Source organism: Dysidea avara, chromosome 6 (assembly GCF_963678975.1).
Source record: "Dysidea avara chromosome 6, odDysAvar1.4, whole genome shotgun sequence".
Classification (NCBI taxonomy): domain Eukaryota; kingdom Metazoa; phylum Porifera; class Demospongiae; order Dictyoceratida; family Dysideidae; genus Dysidea; species Dysidea avara.
The window spans coordinates 34,305,793-34,326,085 of NC_089277.1; the positions used below are offsets into that span (position 1 = coordinate 34,305,793).

The 20,293-nt window shown below is 36.8% G+C and overlaps 1 protein-coding gene across 1 annotated transcript; it reads left to right on the plus strand.

The window, feature by feature from the left end:
* Nucleotides 1-1,528: 1,528 nt before the first annotated feature.
* Nucleotides 1,529-2,722, plus strand: LOC136257837 (uncharacterized). The gene has a single exon (XM_066051138.1). It carries the CDS (start codon nucleotides 1,562-1,564, stop codon nucleotides 2,567-2,569), a length of 1,008 nt encoding a protein of 335 aa, XP_065907210.1. The 5' UTR covers nucleotides 1,529-1,561; the 3' UTR covers nucleotides 2,570-2,722.
* The last annotated feature ends 17,571 nt before the right edge of the window (nucleotides 2,723-20,293 follow it).

The window sequence follows — 20,293 nt, forward strand, 5'->3', positions numbered from 1 at the left end:
AGTGTATCCTGTAAAACAGTTTTAGAATACAAATATATTAGTTGCTATGGTAACCACTGTTGCCACTGGTTACTGTATTGTTTAGTCAGATTCTATGAAGGTAGCCAAACCGGCTGTTCAGCAATGTTTAGTGAAGAAACAGGTGCTGTGTAGGGAAATGAGCAACTGATCAAGCCATTATAAACAATTAGCAAGCTGTTATGTATGTAAACAAACACCTGTCGAATGTTAACAGCTAAACAAAACTGTGATAAACAATACTCCATGTGATAAAATATGTGGCAAATTTTAATACTGTGAGTACCCAAAACGCAGTATTAAAGCCCTCGTGATAAAAACCTGTTATACGGTAAGTAATTTCACATTGATCGTGAATACAGAAAGGCTACCATGTTATGCCTGTGCTACTATTCTTCCATCATGCCATTCAACTTTGTTTCCATAGCTTCATTTCAGTGATGCCAGTAATGTGATGTACTCAAACACTGTATAATGTCCTAATAAGGAATTTTATAAAACTATTTTTATAGTACATGGCAGCCATGTTTGAATTTTGTTATTTACGGAGTTACATGTTCCCTTGTCCATAGGATGTGATATGCTCTTGCTCATGTGCCACACCATCTTTCTATTGTATTAAAAGTTTCATTTTATATTTATAATTTTACTAACAAGTGAACTTTTCATTGTGGGATTCAAAATAGAGCAACATTTACAAGCCTGTATCAGCCTGACACAGGACTAAACATGTACACCTCAAAATAATTGAATCTTTACAGGACTACAACAAGATTTGAATATTTCACAGGCTTGTTACCAGTTTACAATACAGGCCTGTCATACTCGATAGAGCAGGTTAAAGGCCTGCTAACATTTATAAATGACTAATTCCATGTCCGTACCAGGACTAAATTTAATGCAGCCATACAACAGCTACATCACTGTGTGTATGACAATGTTAGAATTGTTTAGATAATGAAAATACATAATAGTGATTTGAAAACTGTACCACAATATATGTTAAGTCAAATAAAATCCCAAAATACATAAGAGTGTTTCATGTCACAAGATTAGAATCTCTCAAGTAGGGCTCAAGCGAATAGTGGTTTTTACTATTCGAATATTCTTTATTCACAACTACCGAATATTCGAATATTCTTTTTCAGCATTTGGTATGGATGAGATATCAATAATCTTGCGGCTGTACAAGATGTCTCTTTAATACAATTCAGAATAAACATGATTTGATCACTTATGTCATAGATATGCTTATGTAGGATCAAGAATTTCCATGTACTCTACCACTGATGTTATATATTTTCCTTTGAAACGAATATTCTCCGAATATTCGAATAATAGAATATTCGTTTAAGCCCTACTCTCAAGATCATTACTATCACATGATCTACTGATACATGCAGTAATATCCCATATTTGCACATTATTCGTTTGTGATCCTTCACCATATTAGGTATATTGTGTGATATTAAACTTCTAGTTGCCATGACAATACTTATATGTATACAATACATATCCATATGCATTGTAAATATACATTGTAATGGTTGTCATGGTAACTTGTCTTCCCTTACAGGACTCACCAGAGTTTTCACTAGCCCTACAAAGTGGACGATATCAACTAAACTGGACAACCTGTAGTCCATTACCAACTGCAATGAGGGTAGCATACGCTACTGTAATCAAATCAGTTATGTATATTGGGGGAGGAGTCTGTCCTGATCGTACTAAAGAATACAATGTATATGCTTATCATTTAGAAGAAGACAGATGGGATAGCTTACCACCACTCCAACAATATTATGGTGTTCCAGTCAACATCACTGACAAGCTGACCATCATTGGTGGATTTGACTCTGCTACCCACAAAGCTACTAATAAAGTTACAACATTTAGTGACAACAGTTGGAGAAATGATATGTTCCCAAACCTGCTAATAGCAAGAGTGAGGCCTGCTGTTGTACCCCACCAGTCATATATCATTGTGGCTGGTGGTTATGGTGATGATGATACTAAACTGGATACCATAGAAGTACTAGACATTAACACATTACAATGGAGGATTGTGAACACTCACCTCCCCCAGCCAATGGGTGCTCCATCTGCCACCATGTGTGGTGAATCATTAGTGATTGTTGGATTTGCTAATGCAGATAATAAGCGTTTCAATAAAACATTCCTAATTGACATTAATGAAATAATCAGTAAACAACAACTTATAACTTCAACTGGTGAAGACAACAAGTGGAGCAGATTAGCTCATGCTCCAAACTTTAGGACAACCATCATTCCAAATAGTTCTCCTCCTGTTATTATAGGGGGTAGTGATAAACAATACAAGACAACCAATGACATTACCTTATATGATGATGTTACAAAGAGTTGGAGGAGAGTATCTTCCATACCTACAAACTGTGCACACCCTACAGTAACAATCATCAACAATGTGATAATAGTGGCTGGTGGAGTTGTTAACACTAAGACTAGAGAGACTGCTAATGCTACTAGCCTGACCAGTGTTGTTATGGGACATCTTGAAGAGATTAATTAAATAGTTTAGTTTTATCACAATTTTATTGAATATCTTTTAGCTAATCAGTGATTATTTATTTGTGGTTCATGTTTACAAATTTGTAATAAATATTTAATTACTGTCAATTAAACATGTTACATGTACCTCACTTGACACTACACAGTAAATACTTTCTGGAGGTGTACTAATTATCTATAACACTTTCATGTTATATTACATTAACACTGTTAGTGTTGGTAACACATGTACATCACTACTGGTAATGGTCACCACATGTAAAGCCATAACAACACTCACAGGTGGTGTAATGGGATGGTTTATACTAATTAACACTACACTGATCTGTCACAAACAGCTGTTAAGGTACAACAATTGTATACATGGGGTCTATCTGTAGTTCATGTTGAATTGCTTTCTGAGAAATATGACAAGTGGGATTTCTCTCAAGGTTTGGTGATAGAAGTGAATATACATGTGTTAAGGGTGCTCTGTACAGTATAACTTACAAATGGTTTTAGCAAATATTCTGTACTTTTTAACTGGTTATACGCTAACACTAGTACACAGTTTAGTCCAAACCCAACTGCTAAATTTGCTTTAGAACATGAGTTACAGTTGTTCCTATACTAGAACTAGCCCTACAGTTTACACACAAGAGCCTTGATACTTTTATGATACACTATGCTAAACAGCACAAACCATTTATGTTTTTATTTTTGTCTTTTAGCTTCTCAATCATCACATATTTATCTTTCGGGTTGACACTCCCAGAAATCCTTTTCTTTATTTCCATGTTATTCATCATCTGAACTTGCTATTTAAAAGTGGCAAACGCTCTTCTTTGGCAAAATTACTAAAGTAGCTTGTATGAAAATTTCATGTCCATTGGATAAAAATGATGGAGTAGTTCTAATTTAAGTGAGAGGGTGTAGAATAGCAAGATGCGTGAGCTTGTTGCTATGGGATACCTAATTTATGGGTACTAAAATGTGTCAACATGTCACAGACTAATTAAGTGACCATAATATTTCTTTTAGGGGAGCAATGGACATACCAGTCCAGATGATACCCTTTTATGGATTCTCCACAATTTTGGTGAAGTTTGATGGACCAAAAATAACACGTCAAATGTTTGCACAAAAATAATTTGAAATGCTATTAACAGGTCAGCTATTAGTACAAACAAGACAATCTTGTGTAACTGAGTTTTAAAATATTCTTGAGGATTAGTTCAACATGAGCAGGCTTTAGGCTCCTGGGGCCTACCCTCATGTCATAGTAAAACTTAACACGGAGCTTTTTGGTTACTATTATGAAGATGATGATGTGAGGGAAAGCTAATGTATGTAGTTATTTTACATGTTTTGGGCTGGGACTTAGCCAGTTTATGAGGCATCGATCGATATCTTCCACGATGTCTCGGAATTGAACAATGAAATATTGTCATAGAGTATTTTTACAAGAACAGTTTTTGGTAATAATAATTGTACAAGTTGAGCTGAACCCTGAGAAAACAGCTAAAAGATAAAGGTAGATTTTTCTCAAGAAAATTAACATCTCAGTTAACCAGGTGATGCTGTTTAGCTCTAGTTTTGGGAAATTGAAAGGCCATAACAAGCTATACACTCTAAGGCTTCACTTCAGGAAATTTATGGTGAAATCTTTGATTAGCCATAAATATTGTATCTGGAATTTTATTTTAGCAGGTCAAACAGTACTACAGATGAGCAAATTTTAAGAATTTGTGTAATCCAATTCTTGAGTGGATCAGCTCAACATGTACATACTATAGTATCTCTTGGAAAATCACCTTCTTCAGCATTACCAGCTGATTGAGAATTACTCATAAGAGTACCATCTGCCTGCTTTTAATAATTTACAGAGATCAAGACACATGTTAGCGTGTTGTGTCGCCAAGGAAGCCGGCACGCCACACCGTGAGTATATTTACAGGAAGAAACAAAACACAGTTTTCACACATACATAGCTCCGTACTCCCTTCTTGAGTTGGAATAATTTTTATACTGCAAACGCCCTCCACCTTCAGGATCCCACATACCAAATTTGAGCAAGATTGCTTAATTCAATTGTGAAATACAAGCCTACAAAATTCGGCTTACAGGTAATTTCTTTGCTTTTACTTCTTATTCATTAGGGGCTCAAGGGGCTTAGATTCTTCTTTTCGCATACTTTTACAAAACCATTATAAAATGCACATGTGTAGCTCAATTGTCTTGAACTTTGGTGCACTTTAAGAATGTATTGCGGCACAAACACGTACCAAGTTTGGTGCAAATCTGATTAATATTCATAGTTATGGAAAATTATTTGCTTTAAAAAAGGCTGACTTGTTGTCATGCCTACAGAGTAAACCACTTATGAGAATACCTTAAAAATCAGTATGCATATAGGTTAACCATCATAGCTCAAACCTTTTGTGGTTTCAAAAATTTGCATTGACAGCTACAGAGTTACAAGGCAAAAATCAAACAATTGTAAATCGCAGGATCGAAATACTCTAATAGAACAGTCACCTCTGGGTAAACACGATGCATTAAAAATGTTAGAAAAAATTACTGACCAGTGTCCGAACCAGGGAACTACATACTGAACATCCAAATCCTTAACCTCTAAGCCACTGTTATCACGGCTGAATATTTCTATTTTATAAATGAAAATTCCAGCTACGTAAATCTACTAATAGTCAAGTTAATAATTTCATAGATCTTTCATAGATCTACCAATGGAAAATCTAGATTGTTCTAGAACATTCTACAAAAATTATGAAAGTAAGTGTGTCATGCAGCCAAGTACAACCAGTGTGGGCAGGCAACATACTTGTTTTACGGAACCAGAAAATGCTGTTTTCGTGCATCTGTTGCAGCCTCTTTACAGGTGATCTGGTGAGACTCGGCCTTCAACATGCAACAGCTAATAATGAGGATGGAGCTCGTGTAGACGTTTATGCTTCAGGATCTGGGGAGGTAAGCAAACATCTGAAGGCATTTTTATGTCAAAGTTAAGGCTATTGCACCTTCATATTGTGGTACCCAAGTATCCTCACTGTAGTTTATCAATGTTTTGAACATGAGAAGCAACAGAAGTATGAACAACAAAATTGAGATGGTTTTTTTACCCCACTTGTATTTTCAACATTAAGGGGCAGTATGGGTCATGCTGCTCAGTGCTGTATTTTACAGAAGGCTTGCTCTCTTTGTCTCTCTTCAGAAGGAGTAGTGTCACATAGGTCTGTGATGTCAGGGTGCTGGTAACCATGAGAATAACAATAAAAAATCTAAATAAAAAGTTTTCATGTATCCATAGCTCCATACTGCTTGAATGGTATAACTTACTATTTCTGCAGCGGAAGCTTCCTCAGGGTAGGGCATCTCCCATTGCCAGTTTGAGTTGATACTGCCCAGCCATCATTGGGATAAACACACCTCCAAAATTCATCTTTCAGCCATGCAGTCTTCGATGATTCCTGCAGTAAAGGAAAAATAAGTTAAAAGGAATTATCAAGGTCAACCACAGGCTGGCTTTGGAACTTGCAAATTACAAATAGAATATCACACAAAAACAGCTAAGCTATGAACAAAAATGCAGCCTTAAAAAGTTTTGAAATCAAAGGTGGCGGCCAAGGGCATAGCTAGAAATTTTAAAGTGAGGGGGCTAAGAACAATTAGCTAATTTTGTGCACAAGCACATTTGTGAAGTATGCTTTGTCTAAGGGGGCCTGGGGGCATGCCCCCACAGGAAAATTTTGAAAAATGAACCATCTGAGATTGAATCTGGTAACAATTTTGACTAATATTTGTGTAAAATGCTGTTGGAAGCTTTATTTGAATAAATGACTGCTCTATTAGAGTAACTGACCGCTCTATTAGAGTATATCGATCTGAAAAAGTGGAGGGGCTTAGCCCCCTCTAAAATAGGAGTGGGACGGCTCCAGCCCCTGCTGCCCCTCCTTGTGCTACGCCTATGGTGGCAGCCAACAAATGGCTGCAATGATGATAAAATTTAATAATGGCTGTGCATTGTTAAAATTTATTATATTAGTATAACATCATTGCAGCCATTTGTTGGCTTCCACCTTTGACTTCAAAACGTTTTTCACCCAGGCTTTATAAGGTTACACCTTTTTCACAGCTTGGCTGTTTTTGTGTGGATTTACTAACATCTTGAGATATTGATAATAGGAAATTCATTATCTTTATCACAATAATGACACACAGGTAGTGCTGTACACAGGTGTCCAATTAACCAGTGTTGTCTAGGTCAGCCAATAACTGGTGAAGAAACCTTTAAACTGGTTATTGCCCACCCACTTGGTAAACCATAAATTACCCCTGCTGACAAGTGTTAACATCATAACATAACCTCAATGAATGTGTAAATATGTGATTGTAATAACTGTTATTGCAAGACAAGATGTTGATGGTCACCTTGGTACCACCCTAAACCTTCCAGCAGGCTTGTTGAGTACAAGTAAGTCTGCCAATATACAAACAAACCAATTAACCAGTTATTGCCAATTATTGGTAGGCAATTAACCAGTGACAAATATTTTGTAGGTGTACAGCACTAGACACAGGTATCATAACAACCACATTATCGTTATCACACAGCCCTGGTAATTTTCAGTGTGGCTTGTGTGATTAAAGACATCACAATGTTTTATAAAACACTTTAATATTGAAGTGGTTCCCATATTTGGTTTGGTAAGAGTAACAATTATCCATAATTGTAGATTTCCGTTATGTGTAGTAATTTATGGTTGTAAGATTTAGACCAAATTTTTTTCTGACACTCAAAAATAATTGAAATCTGTAATTTCAGGCACTGTACAGTCAAAATTTTTTAACCCATAAACCCACAGCCATTTTATATAACGCAAGCACTGAAAATGCATAATCAAATAAACTGGATCGTATGCATGACGACAAATACCATCTTACTTACCAGTTTTAATGGTCCCATACTTCATTGCAACCCAGAGATACTCGCTTCACTTTGAATGAGTACAAGAACTATTCCTTCATCTTCCTTCTTCACATAACGATATACAAAAGGCCACAACTCGGCTGTACGTCGTTCTATCAACTTTTGCTTGGTGTCATATTACTCCTCACGTGATGGCGATTCAGTTGATATATAGATATCATATGATAACATCACTCTGGGATGAGCACAATGATGATACAAACGTGGAAGAAAGCAAAATAATACAGCATGTCGTAGTGGGTGAGTTCCTTGTTTGTGTGTTGAAATGTTATACGTATATATAGGCATATAGTTTACTCTTTGCCAATTAATAAAATCTGTTTTTTGAAGCGATCAGATGAACGCTTCATGAGATATGCTTGTTTGTAGCCGCCTATGTAAATTGGCAAAAGTATTGCACATTTTCATTCCTTTTTAATCAAATCAAGTTTTCTGGATTATGTGGGTTTAAGGGTTAATAGTAACCATATACGTACAGATGTTCGAAGCACATGCTTTTTGCAGATCACAAAAACCTCAGGATTTTCACACTTTATTTTTGATGATCACTCATTTTTCACAGAGATTATTTATTAGAAAGCATACAGCTAACCTAATAACATTAATTTTCGAGGATGAAAATTTCTCAGAAAGCCGAGCAACCGTGAAAGCTACAAAAATTACTTCCCTTGAAGATTTGTATGTATACAGTGTTCATTTGGTTGGTATAGAGGTAGTTTAACCTTCTATCATTGTGTTATATAGTTCACACAAGTACACAGAAAGAAAGATTAGGAATTTTCAGTTTAATTAATGATCATAGCCATAAAAAGTAGTGAAACAAGAGAGGTAGCCTACACCTACAGATATACTAGTGAACATTTTATCCTTACTTCAGTCTAGCTATACCTATAACTGAATTAGGGATTAAACATCCAAAGACAACCACCTTGTTTCACTATTTTTTATAGCTATGATCCTTAATCAAACGGGTAATTCCCTTCTACTTGTTTGTTTACTTCATGACTGATCAACCCAAGTGTGCATGTCACATCAAATAGGAAGAATATCACACCGGCTAGTCATGTCATTACAATTAATTTTGTGTCTGCACACATGTCCCAACTATCAATTATTACTGAAAAGTGAAGTCCTAACATGATTTGTTTTCAACTATGTTCAGATTGTTGTACAGTGTTACAAACAAGAACACTACATGAAGGACCTCTGTAATCAATCCAGTCACAGTGGAAAACTCAGACAATTGAGGATTCCCACGTTATGCCAGTTAGCAAAAAATGGGAGTCATGGGACACAAAGGAGGACACAGGTAAGTCCATAAAACATGCATTGTATGTACGTACTGTGGTATGCCAAAGTCACTGGTCAGCTGCAGGCCCATGCATGCCTGCCTGCCTGGAGGCAGCTAATAAAATCATTCAAATTTCACTTCATCTCTCATGCTCTTCAGCTGCTTCAATTCTTTTCTAGATCACCCTACAACAGTGTGCAAATAACGTTTCAGACATGTGCTGACGTACTGGCAGGCCATTGTGAAGGTTGAGTGGGCATCAAGCGATTTGACTGGACTTTTTAATTTCAACCACTCACTGACACTACAGTATTTTAAAGGATAACTATATACTGATCACGTTAAAAAGCTTCTATGGAATTGATTCTGTTACAAGGGGTTTTGTGGGAAATGAGTCATAGAAGACTTTGTCAAGGCCTTATACTTGCTTTCATAGTAATGCTGCCATGGTTTAGAAAATATTGTGGGTCTATCCCTAATACAGTGTATGAACATAAGAGATGCACTGATGTCTTGTTCATTCTAGCTTAAAGTATAAACTAGTTGTACAGGTGATCATGAACACCACAAGTACAAGTACTACTGGCAATCAGGTCATATTTTAATACTGTTGTACCAGGTGACTGAGACAAGTATGCTAGCACAGCATATGTAGTAAGCTGTTAACCTCAGAGTGCAACTTGGGCATGCCTTTGTGGTCACCACAGACCAAAAACAAATAACCTAAACTTAGTTACATGTCAATACCATCATGTCTGGCCTCCCTCCTAGCCCAATATGAACTCTTCTACACTTTGAAAGGACACTACTATTTCCGGATAAATTCAATAATGGCCTGATACCTGGTGTAATTGACCAGAATTGTCCCGTGTCCAGACGTTATTTCGCACATTGCTACAATATCATCGCATTGCAAATATCCAAAGGTAACCAAAAAACCACAACATCTTCCATTTGTTATTTGAGGTGCAGAGGGTGCTCTTCATAAGCTTCTGGTACGGTATATCACATAATACCATATTACTATTACTATGAATTCACAGAAACACTAACAACTGTCACCACTGCCAAACATTTTAGGCCATCATATGAAACAAAAATAAGTGACCAGTGTGGCATCAGAAGTACTGTAATGTACTTTATTTGTGTTGTATGTAGCTACACAGCTTTTGCTAGAATTTTTTGCAATTTTATAGCTACCCACTTGGTAAAATAACTGACTTTCTGCGATCTAAGATTGTTGCTACAGTTTGGCAATAAACTGACACACATCAAGCATCAAATGTGTTGTTAAAGCAATATATCTTTTTTATCATTGTAAACTAAAATAAGTTCTGTATGGCTCAACCCTTTCAGACTCAGTGGTATATATATATATTTCAAAAGGAGCTTCTACTCTGAGGCATGGCTGTAACAACAGCTATATGGTCTAGCTAGCTGTATATGAGTAAAACTACTGCATTTCATTAACCTTCCTTTTAATGAATACTATATGTGATCTATCTAAAGCATTCGGCATCCATTAACAACATCCATAACTAGCTCACTTTACTGTTTCTGCACTGATACAGGTAATTGATAACAAAATGTAATATTGTGGTTAGTGGGAGTTTCTTTATAGTATTTACACTTCGTAGCACTAAATGCTGCTGACTAGATATTTTCCTAGCCAACTGGTATACAGGGTATAAAGGTGTGAGAGAAATTGATGGGTTCCACTGCAGTACACTATAAGTAATCTCTTTAGTATTAACTAACTTCAACTTCAAATTACTCTGATTTCTGGAAGTTGGTGTCCTCCCACAACCACCTGTGTCTATCTCTGATTTCAGGAACTGTAAGTGGACCATGGCCAGTCATAAGGTCACTCATTTAATAAAGTACAATTCTGTAACAAAAATCATGCACATCATAACAGTGACCATGACTAGCTATGTCCCAATAAACACCATATAACCTTATGACCTTATTATAAGAGATCAGTACAGTGACCACATTAAGTACAGGAAATTTAAACCTATACCTCTTAAATTCCAATCACTACTGCTTCAAATTATTTAATGAAGTTAAGTGTAAATCTGTTACATTCATTGCCGAAATTTTAAGATAACCATTGAATTTAATAAGCAACTAAACTAATGCACACTGTATACCTGCATCATGTATCAGGGATCTTGAGAGCATATAAAATTTTGGAAACATAACTCGCCGGTATTACAACAAATGCATCCGAGTCACCATAGTAGTTGGGAGAGATACGACATTTTCAGTTCTTCTAGCATCTCAGACAGAAACATTAAGATTTATCAATGGATAAAAGACTACAGGTAAATGTCAGCAATGTTCAACATGTAGCAACCAAGACTGATGTTTACTAATGACCCATTCTTTGTCTTGTATCAATAAAAAGTTGGTAATGATTATGAAGATTGAATTTGAAGTTTGGAGCAGAAAAGACCACACACATAATCATTTAAACACACACAGTTATATTCAGAGAGAGAAATCATATTATTGATGAAAACAGCAAGAAGTATAAGTTGAGTGAGGTGAATCCTCGGACACACACTATATACTTACAATAGTTACAGTACAAGCATATAAGTACGTACAATAATCAAACAAACCATAAAATGTAAATCTCGAGTTATAAAGTACACCTGTCAGTGAATTATAGATGAATTGAAATCATCTAAAGAAGTGCTTTCCACAATATCACTCATAAAGTTGTAATGAGCTGTGTGTTAATAAAATAAGTGTCGTTAACTTACAAGGCTTGTTAAACAAAATAAATATGGAAAATATAGACATGTAGTCAACTATTTATCCATCTCAACAATCACCACATGCAGAATGGCCTGTAGTATAGGCTACCACGGACAAAAACTGGCACTTTCTGACACAGGAAAAATATGGAACCCAACCATAAAGTGTCTATTGCATAAAAGTTGCTACATGTAACTGGATTAAAGGTAACTTAATATTGTACTGATGGCTGTTGTCTGCATGAGTTAGCAATGATTATTGGAGGCACCACATGTGACATTACAGTACTTTAAGGCCATTCCAACATGATTTCCTGTTTCTTGTCCTCAAGCCAGAAAAAAATTCCATTGTTCTATAACTGAGTATTCTAAGTATCATGTGATCATGTTAGTAGTCTGGATTCTCAATGAGACACAAGGGAAAACATGGCCCAGGTGAGTGTGATAGTTAACCTGACTATTTGTGATAAATGTCAAAGGAAGACTGTTCTTAGTTGGACTACTGCATAGCGGGTTAGTTTCGAAACAGAAAATTTCGTACAAGAAGCAAAATCTGAATTTCGAAAGATATTAATTTTGAAGAGTGTATATTTTGAAGTCCGGATGGATTTCAAATAAACGGAAATTCATATCACAAATTATGAAGATACGTGAATGTTTGCCAAAAACTGACTTACTGATGGAATAACTGCCATCCCTGTCAACGTTGAAACTGGGTCACTACTGCTGACCCGGATGACCCACTGACCCAGATTTGACCCGGATTAATTAAAGCTGAGGCGTGCGATAAGAGCTATGTTTCGGCTAGTCTCGAGCGAGCGAGACTACCTTTTTGAGCGTTCGATTCGTGTTGAGTAAATAGGGGTGGATCCAGATGCAACTTCAGCCTAGCTGTAGGTTGAAGACCAAAAAAAAAAAAAAAGGTCATCACCTACTAACAATAGCTACCCCTCACCATAGATACCCTCAGTTTCGTGCTACATACTGTACTTACTAATAAATGGGCGTGGCTGAGCGTATGTTTGTAATGTGATAAGTGGGCGCGGCTCACAAAAGAGCTACGCTATAGCGTTTATAAGTTTCCACGTCGTCAAACGAACAATTTCGTTTCTCACGTGATCCAATCCGGGTCAGACCCGGATAATTTGTAAACCGGGTCAGACCTGGATGACCCGGAGAAAATGTGACCCGGTTGACCTGACCCGGTTTCAACGCTGATCCCTGTGCACTGGAGAGAAGACTGAGGGAGTTTTAAGTGGAGTAAAATCACTGGCTCGCACGCTTGATCGTAGCTAGCATAGATTCTAGAGCAGACGGCATCAATTCCCATTCTGGATCACCTGTTTTCTGGTTATTGGCACAGTAATAATACAGCCTACCCATTATCATCAGTAATACCAAGCTAAAACTTGAGGAATACACAAGTGAATCACTGAAAGTTGGATCGTTGCTTTCACTTGTGGGAATTTATTTTTGAAGAACAACCGGATGTGGGAATGTATTTTCGAAGAGAAGGGCCTCTTCGAAATATCCAAAAATAAAAACCTTTCGAAAATTACCAGTTATACGGTATATAAATCTAATGTAAAATGCTGCATGTGCAGCTGAAGTAATAATTAACATGGATTGTTCACCTTGTAGCTGTGTAATAGACATGTACAAAACATGTGTAGTTGTGTTCATGTAGTAGTTAGCATAATGGAATTTGCTGCCTGCCAGCATGGCAAAGTTTGTTTGGCCAGGATGGAAAAAGGGAAATCAAGTTGGAGTGGCCTAATCAAAAGCGAACGCTAGCTAGCTATTGGTCTTCTGATTCATACATACATCTGTATGTGTCTTAATACCAGACTAGGTGAAAAAGGCAAAACTTGAGTTACAGTATAGTGATCAAGAATGGCCGTATTATCATAGTAACAGAATTTCGTCATAGAAATATTTATAATACAGTACGGTATCATACAGTACAGTAGTCCTGTATATTAGGGATCATGGAGATTTGGGTTTTAGTGACCAAAAAATTTACCCAAAATCCAGTTTCACAATACCATCCTGGCACCTTGGCAGTATTAGTAGGTATAACCAAGCCCAAAAGTGCCTTCTGTACAATCATAAAGGCTTCCAATAAATTGTTACAGAACTAAACAAGCCTGACAGCCCAAGGTGTCGATTATCAGTAGCATGATGACATGGCTTCCCTACAGAACAGCAGATTTCTATTGCATTAGAATTTTCTGTGTTCTGTATCTCTTTGAACCCCCTTGATAACACTTTGATGTGTGACTATCTATGGATAACGGAAAATACGAAAACAACCAAAATACGTTTGTAAATGGGAATTGTCTGTATTTCCTGTGGTGACTGGATTGATTGCAGAGACAATTCTAACACTGTTCTTTGTTTGTAATGAAGTGTAACAGGCTGAACATAGCTGAAAGCGAAGTGTAATGGCTGCTACACTTTCGAGACAGTAATTGATAGTTCAGGCGTGCAAACTGTCATGTTTTATGGTGACTAGATTGATTGCAGATCGGAAGCACTTCTACTGTTTTTTCATTTGAAGCTCTGTGTAATGGGCTGAACATAACTGAAAGCGAAGCGTAATGGCCATTGCACTCTTGGAGCAGTATTTGATACAAGGAGGTATCACTCAGGCTTTTGCTGTAGGTTGATCTGTGACTGTGGTCAAATTCTAGGCCACAAAATAGCTCTTAGAGTGGGTCAAGAGATGGAAAGTTCAAAACCCACAATCGAAACTATACACAGCTATTATCAAGTTTATGGAATTATATGTAACTCACAAGAAGTAAGGATCTCCAAAAAGATGCATTAAAGCTCCAACAGACATTTCGCTATAATTGTAATTATTTTTCTCTCCCAGCTGTTGTTAGCACGCACTAAGAATATTTATATTACGTTACAAATGCAGGTACATATTGGAAAATTGAGAAATAAGCAGAGGTCAAGAGTTCGACAAAAACGCTCAAGTCACAGGTCATAGATGATAAACATTGCAAGTCAAGGGTCAAGGTGAAATTTTCCCCGGTCAAGGCTTTGACTGTGGTCGCAGATCTACCTGCAGCGTGTGCCAATGTGACATCCCCTTGTTGATAGTTGGGGTGCATCCTCAGACAAAAATATTAAGTCTGACACCATCCTTTCTTTTGATGCAGCTCCAGCAGTCATAATAATGTTGCAACATACACTGTAAGTAAACAAACAAGTGTAAGGAAATTCAATTAGGGATCATAGAAAAAAGTAGGGAAACAAGGGATGTCACCTACATTTGCAGATATACTAGTGAACATTTAATCCCTAATTCAGTCTATACCCTTAAATGTTCACTAGTATATCTGCAGGTGTAGGTAATCTACCTTTCCCCTACTTTTTTCTATGGTCCCTAATCAAATTTAAATTCCCAATTTTCCTTACACTTGTCGTAAAAGTATCTTCGTGGCCTTAGATCAACCACAAAAATGTTTACACAAGCATTTACCTAGCTAACAGTACACTTATATCAAACAAAATTTCACAACACACTTCTTTTATGTAAAGAGGTAAACAGAAGCGGGCTTGTCTAACACTATACTGACCCATGTGGTATCACTTTCTGTAAAGGTACCTTTTGTGAAGAACAGGGCATGCTGTTATCAACAGACTTAAGCTGACTTGGATGAGGCAAAACTTGGGAGTTATAGTGACTAAGAATAGTGCATTATCATAGGAACAAAATTTTGTGTGATAAATATTTTCATTAAATTATCTTTGTGGCCTTACAAAACTATTTATACACAAACATTCCCCTAGCTACTGTACACTTATATCAAACAAAATTTCACCAAACGCTTCTTTTTATGTAAAGAGGTAAATGGTACCAGACTAGTCTGACCCTTGTGGCAGAACTCACTGTAAAAGCACCTGCTGTGCTAATTAATGTTTGAATCTGATGACCTTTTGGCCTTAAATTAACATCCACACAAAAAGCACAATGTCAAGCACCTGATGAATTTAATGCCTGAAAGCCACTAGATTTAATATTTAATGATGTTTTGAGAGGACACAAATGTCCTTGCAAAACCAATAGTGGTACCATAAAGGTTGATGTGTACATGTTTGTTTTTAGTGCCAACAATAACTGTCACTTGGTTGCTATGAGATACTACATTTTCCCAACCAAAGGATTTAACAATGCCACCTCCCCTTAGTGTACTGTTGTAATGACCACAGCCTGTTGATATGTTGCAATTATGTGGTTGTAGTTAACCTCAAAACCTTCAATCATAGCAGTATATACAATGGAAACTTTCCATTCCAATTTCAACAGTGTAAAGCAACCCTTACAACTCATGTCTGTACAATTAAAGTCCACGTCCTTAAGGACATTTGCATGTCCTTGGCACCTTAAGAATTAAAAATTAAATTAAGAACTGGGTTTTATCATGGTGAAGTCATAGGAATTATGGATTCAAACTGTGCAAGTAAACCAGAAGACCAACTGGAATAATGATAACCAAGTTCAGTTCACACAACACACCTTCAGTAAGATTCTCAGAACAATCAGGGATGTCAGCTTGTCATGTGCCAAACTTTCAAATGTTGTGATCTGATAATTGAGACTATACTAGCTCAGTATGTATTAGGGCTGGGATGAATATTGAAATTTACCTTCAAACATTTGCTAATAAAATGTTCAAACATTCGAAGCTTCAGTGTTAACTTTCAAGTTACAGGTTTTCTTGTATTAATACGCATCCTTCTTAAATTTTATCTTTCTAAACCTATTTAATAAGTTTGCAAGTGTTTGGAGAGGGGGCATAGCAGCAGTATGAATGACGCGATTGATCGATCAATTGCAAATGGACGTGTCCACTATGCTACAATCATATACATGTAGGTACAGTAACACTACAATAATAATGGCTAAAAAGACATTTTCCATGCATTATCTATCACTTTATAAGGTGTTTAAGGGCTGCAACTATGGTAGAAAGCTGAAATGAGATAGTTTAAAAGTGGGCATGGCACACAAAAATAGATGAACATTGATCTCGCAAGAGGAATAAGCAGCTGCAATAAAGATAATGACGTTTATTTGTAATTCTTTTGTAAACTATGAGTGCATTACGAAGCTTCAAAGGACACTTTTATAATTCAAAGTTTACTTAACTTTCAAACCCATAGCTTCGTCCCAGCCCTAGTATGTACACAATTGTGACCAGACCCTTTTACTATAAGCACCACATATATCCCTCAAGGGAGAGTAGCTCTAGATTAGTGACTATGGTATACTACCAGACACTTCAACAAGATACCACCAAGGTTTAGAAACTGAGATCATGAATAATCCAGTGGCACAGTAGATCCAACGGAGGTACGTGTCCCTCCCATTCCTTCTCTTGTCTGTGTCATCAAATCAAAGTTAAGATACTCTAATAGAACTTTCAAGTGCTCTAATAGAACAGACAACACTGTAAGAATCGTATAATTAAGTGAGCGCATTCTATCTACAATTTTTAGTGAATACAGACTAGTGTAGCTACACTATAGTCCATTACATGGTGCTACAAATGTTAGTTTTCACACTGACCATCAAATGTTGTGTATATACCACAGCCAAATTGAAACTCATATACCACAAGACCACTCAGAGAGAACTTAGGCCACTCCAACTGGTAGTTGTGTTTCTGTTCCTGTAAAAGTCAGTTTTAAATGCCGGCAGGAGGAATTCAACAACAAAGCAAAAATGAAGTGACTGTTCAATTAGAGATTTACTGACTGTTCTACTATCAATATAATTGTGACCGGGACTGCGATAATAGGGCATGTGGGCACATGATTTTTTCCTACTTTTGCACACTTTCATCACTCATAACTTTTTGTACCATTATGCTATGGTATTGCAATTTTCAACACTTAGTAAGCAGTTAATTGGCATCATGATGCAAGTTACAGAATGGAAATACTCTTTTCCAGTATTGAGATATGACCTGTAGAGTGATTGGCTGTAGTTTGTGCCCACATGCCCTGTTTTCGTAGGCCCGGTCACAATTATCAATGTACATACACTAGTAACATGTCTTGTAATTTTCTATAATCAGTAATAACAATCAAGATTTCATAATATCATGAACTCTTAAGTGTATTATGAATTCTTGTAACAATATCAAAATGTCTTTTAAATTTACCGTAAAAACTTAATTACGTGTATTTTATTTGTTCAATGTATTTTATAGGCAAAACATGTTTTGTTTTTCCCAATTGCAAACACAACATTTCCTAATGCCTTACATACATATATTGGGATTTTCCAAAAAAGGGCATTATTTAGAGCATTCTAGCAGCTGTAAGTTGGTATGAAATTTATGTGGATTGTGTTATAATTTGCCACTGCCTTGGTGGGTGAAGCATTTGTATGAAAAACTCCATACATTTGAATTCGCACATAGAATACCAACCGTTACCTTCTCGGTGCTACTTGATGACTGACTATCTAGTGGACTGAGGTATTTTGTAAAGCATTTTATATCACATTGGAAGACTAATTCTACTATTAGTTCTCAATCAAAATTTTGTGTGCAAATATGGCTTCATTTGACAAAATGTACAGACCAGTTTTGAAGTGTAAAACACACAACTCAATGAAGTGTAAAACACGCCGGCAAAACTTAACTCAGTATAGCCAGTATATAGTTGGAGGGTAGCCCCCTCTCCCCAATAAGTTCCCATCCCAGTGTACTCCCTTTATCAACTCCTGAATCTGTCCTTGTTTCCCACAACTCAAGGTGGTAACTAGGGCTGAGCGATACTGCAATTTTAGTATCACGATCGATACTAAAGCCACTATTCACGATACTGAATAGTTCACGATACTGAATAGTTCACGATACTGAATAGTTCACGATACTTACAAATAAGTCAATCATAGCTGGTGCCAAATAGCATATTGCTCAGCATTCCTGCAGGAAGTCCTTATAGGTGATTGCAGACTAGTCACTATCATCCTTGTTTACAGTAACAGTTATTGTAACACACGTACATGCTTTGAGGTTGTTATGGTGTTCACACCTCTCTACAGGGGAAACCAGATGGGTAGACTTTATCATTTACAAGGATTCTTACCCAAGTACTGCATAACAAATGGATTTTTAATGACAATAATGTACAGGCATGGTATCACGATAGTTAATATCAAAATATCGCGATATATCGCTAAAACGGTAGTATAGCTCAGCCCTAGTGGTAACAGCAAAAGTAAGAACAACCACACTAGCTAGCTACCTGTTTAATGTGTCCAGCCGGCTGGTCTTGCAGTTCTCAGTTTAGCTATCGGGAGTGGCACACCTGAGCAATAAAGAAAGTAGCTTGTACCAGAAATAACAGACGTTCCGAGGTTCTGATAAATCAGCTCATTCAGCTGTAAGTCTCACGTGATAACCATTCAGTTAGTAAAGTAGAGCATTATTTAGAACACTACTCGAGGAGTGCGAAGTAAGGTAAATGCGAGTATTTCCGGACAGCGCACAATTCCGGACACTTTGGCACCTTTACCAAGCTAGCCCAGGAACGAAACAACGGATTGCCTTGAAATTTCTGGTGTGAATAGCTATTCTTATAGGGATTATAAAAATCGAAAAGTGTGTTCTAGTTGATTCATTCTTGGGTGCTATACACGAAGTGTCCGGAATTGTGCGCTGTCCGGAAATATCCGCATTTACCTTACATACAGGTAAGTGTTGTGTACTATAATGTACATGTATGTCAGTGTTATCCACTACCATTAAGTACTATGTTGACACCGATATCGTGCATGTCTCGCGTTATTCAAAGTGGGATGTATCGTCCTGAAAATGACGTCTCGTTTAAACCCGCGTACGCTCTTTCCGAAGTGTCGGACCCCTCGGCTAAGACCGAGCAAGTTTTAATCCTACCATAGATCCATCCTATCATAATACTGACAGTTTTGCAACCAATCAGATTGGTGTGCACATCGCCCCTGCAACTGTTCTAAGGCCAGGCCAAGTTGATTCACAGTTTATCGTCAGGGATATTTGAAAAAGCCATGAGGGCGGGAGGTCATATTTCATAATTCTTTTTACATGGAAAACATGTTAAAAAGTAGCTTCACTCAGTAGCTAGCTACAATAATTTGATTACGTCACTATTCATACTTGCTGGTACAATCTTTAGAAATCCATTTTATTGAAGGTTCTAGTGAGTCCTGAGGGTGGGGTTAATTGTTACGTTTGCTACATTGTTGCACACATCATGTTTCAATACTAAAACGAATTTGGAAGCGTAAGCAATGATCAATCACATGAGAAATCATTATGAAAATATTGCTCTTCTTAAAAACCCATGCTGGTGGTGACGATAAACTGTACGTCAACTTGGCCTGGCCTAATAATAGCTACTGCAGCCATCAGTGCCAGGAGGGAGGTCGAGACTAAGAGAAAAACTTCATTTCACCATAAAAAAATTAAAGTTGCAGTTATTAGACTTAGTTCAATACATTATTTAATTTTGTATGCAATTTTTTTTATTTTTGTGAATGTATCGTCTCAGAATTTTCGGTAACATAATTTTCATCACCTAATCTTCAGCTTTCTTATGTTCAATGCACTTTTATCACAATTCAATCCAGAAATACAAGTACGTGTACTTTAACAAAGTCTGTTTATTGCAAAT

Coding starts and splice junctions, on each gene's coding strand:
- LOC136257837 (XM_066051138.1), top strand. CDS start 1,562: ATGGTTGTCATGGTAACTTGTCTTCCCTTACAGGACTCACCAGAGTTT.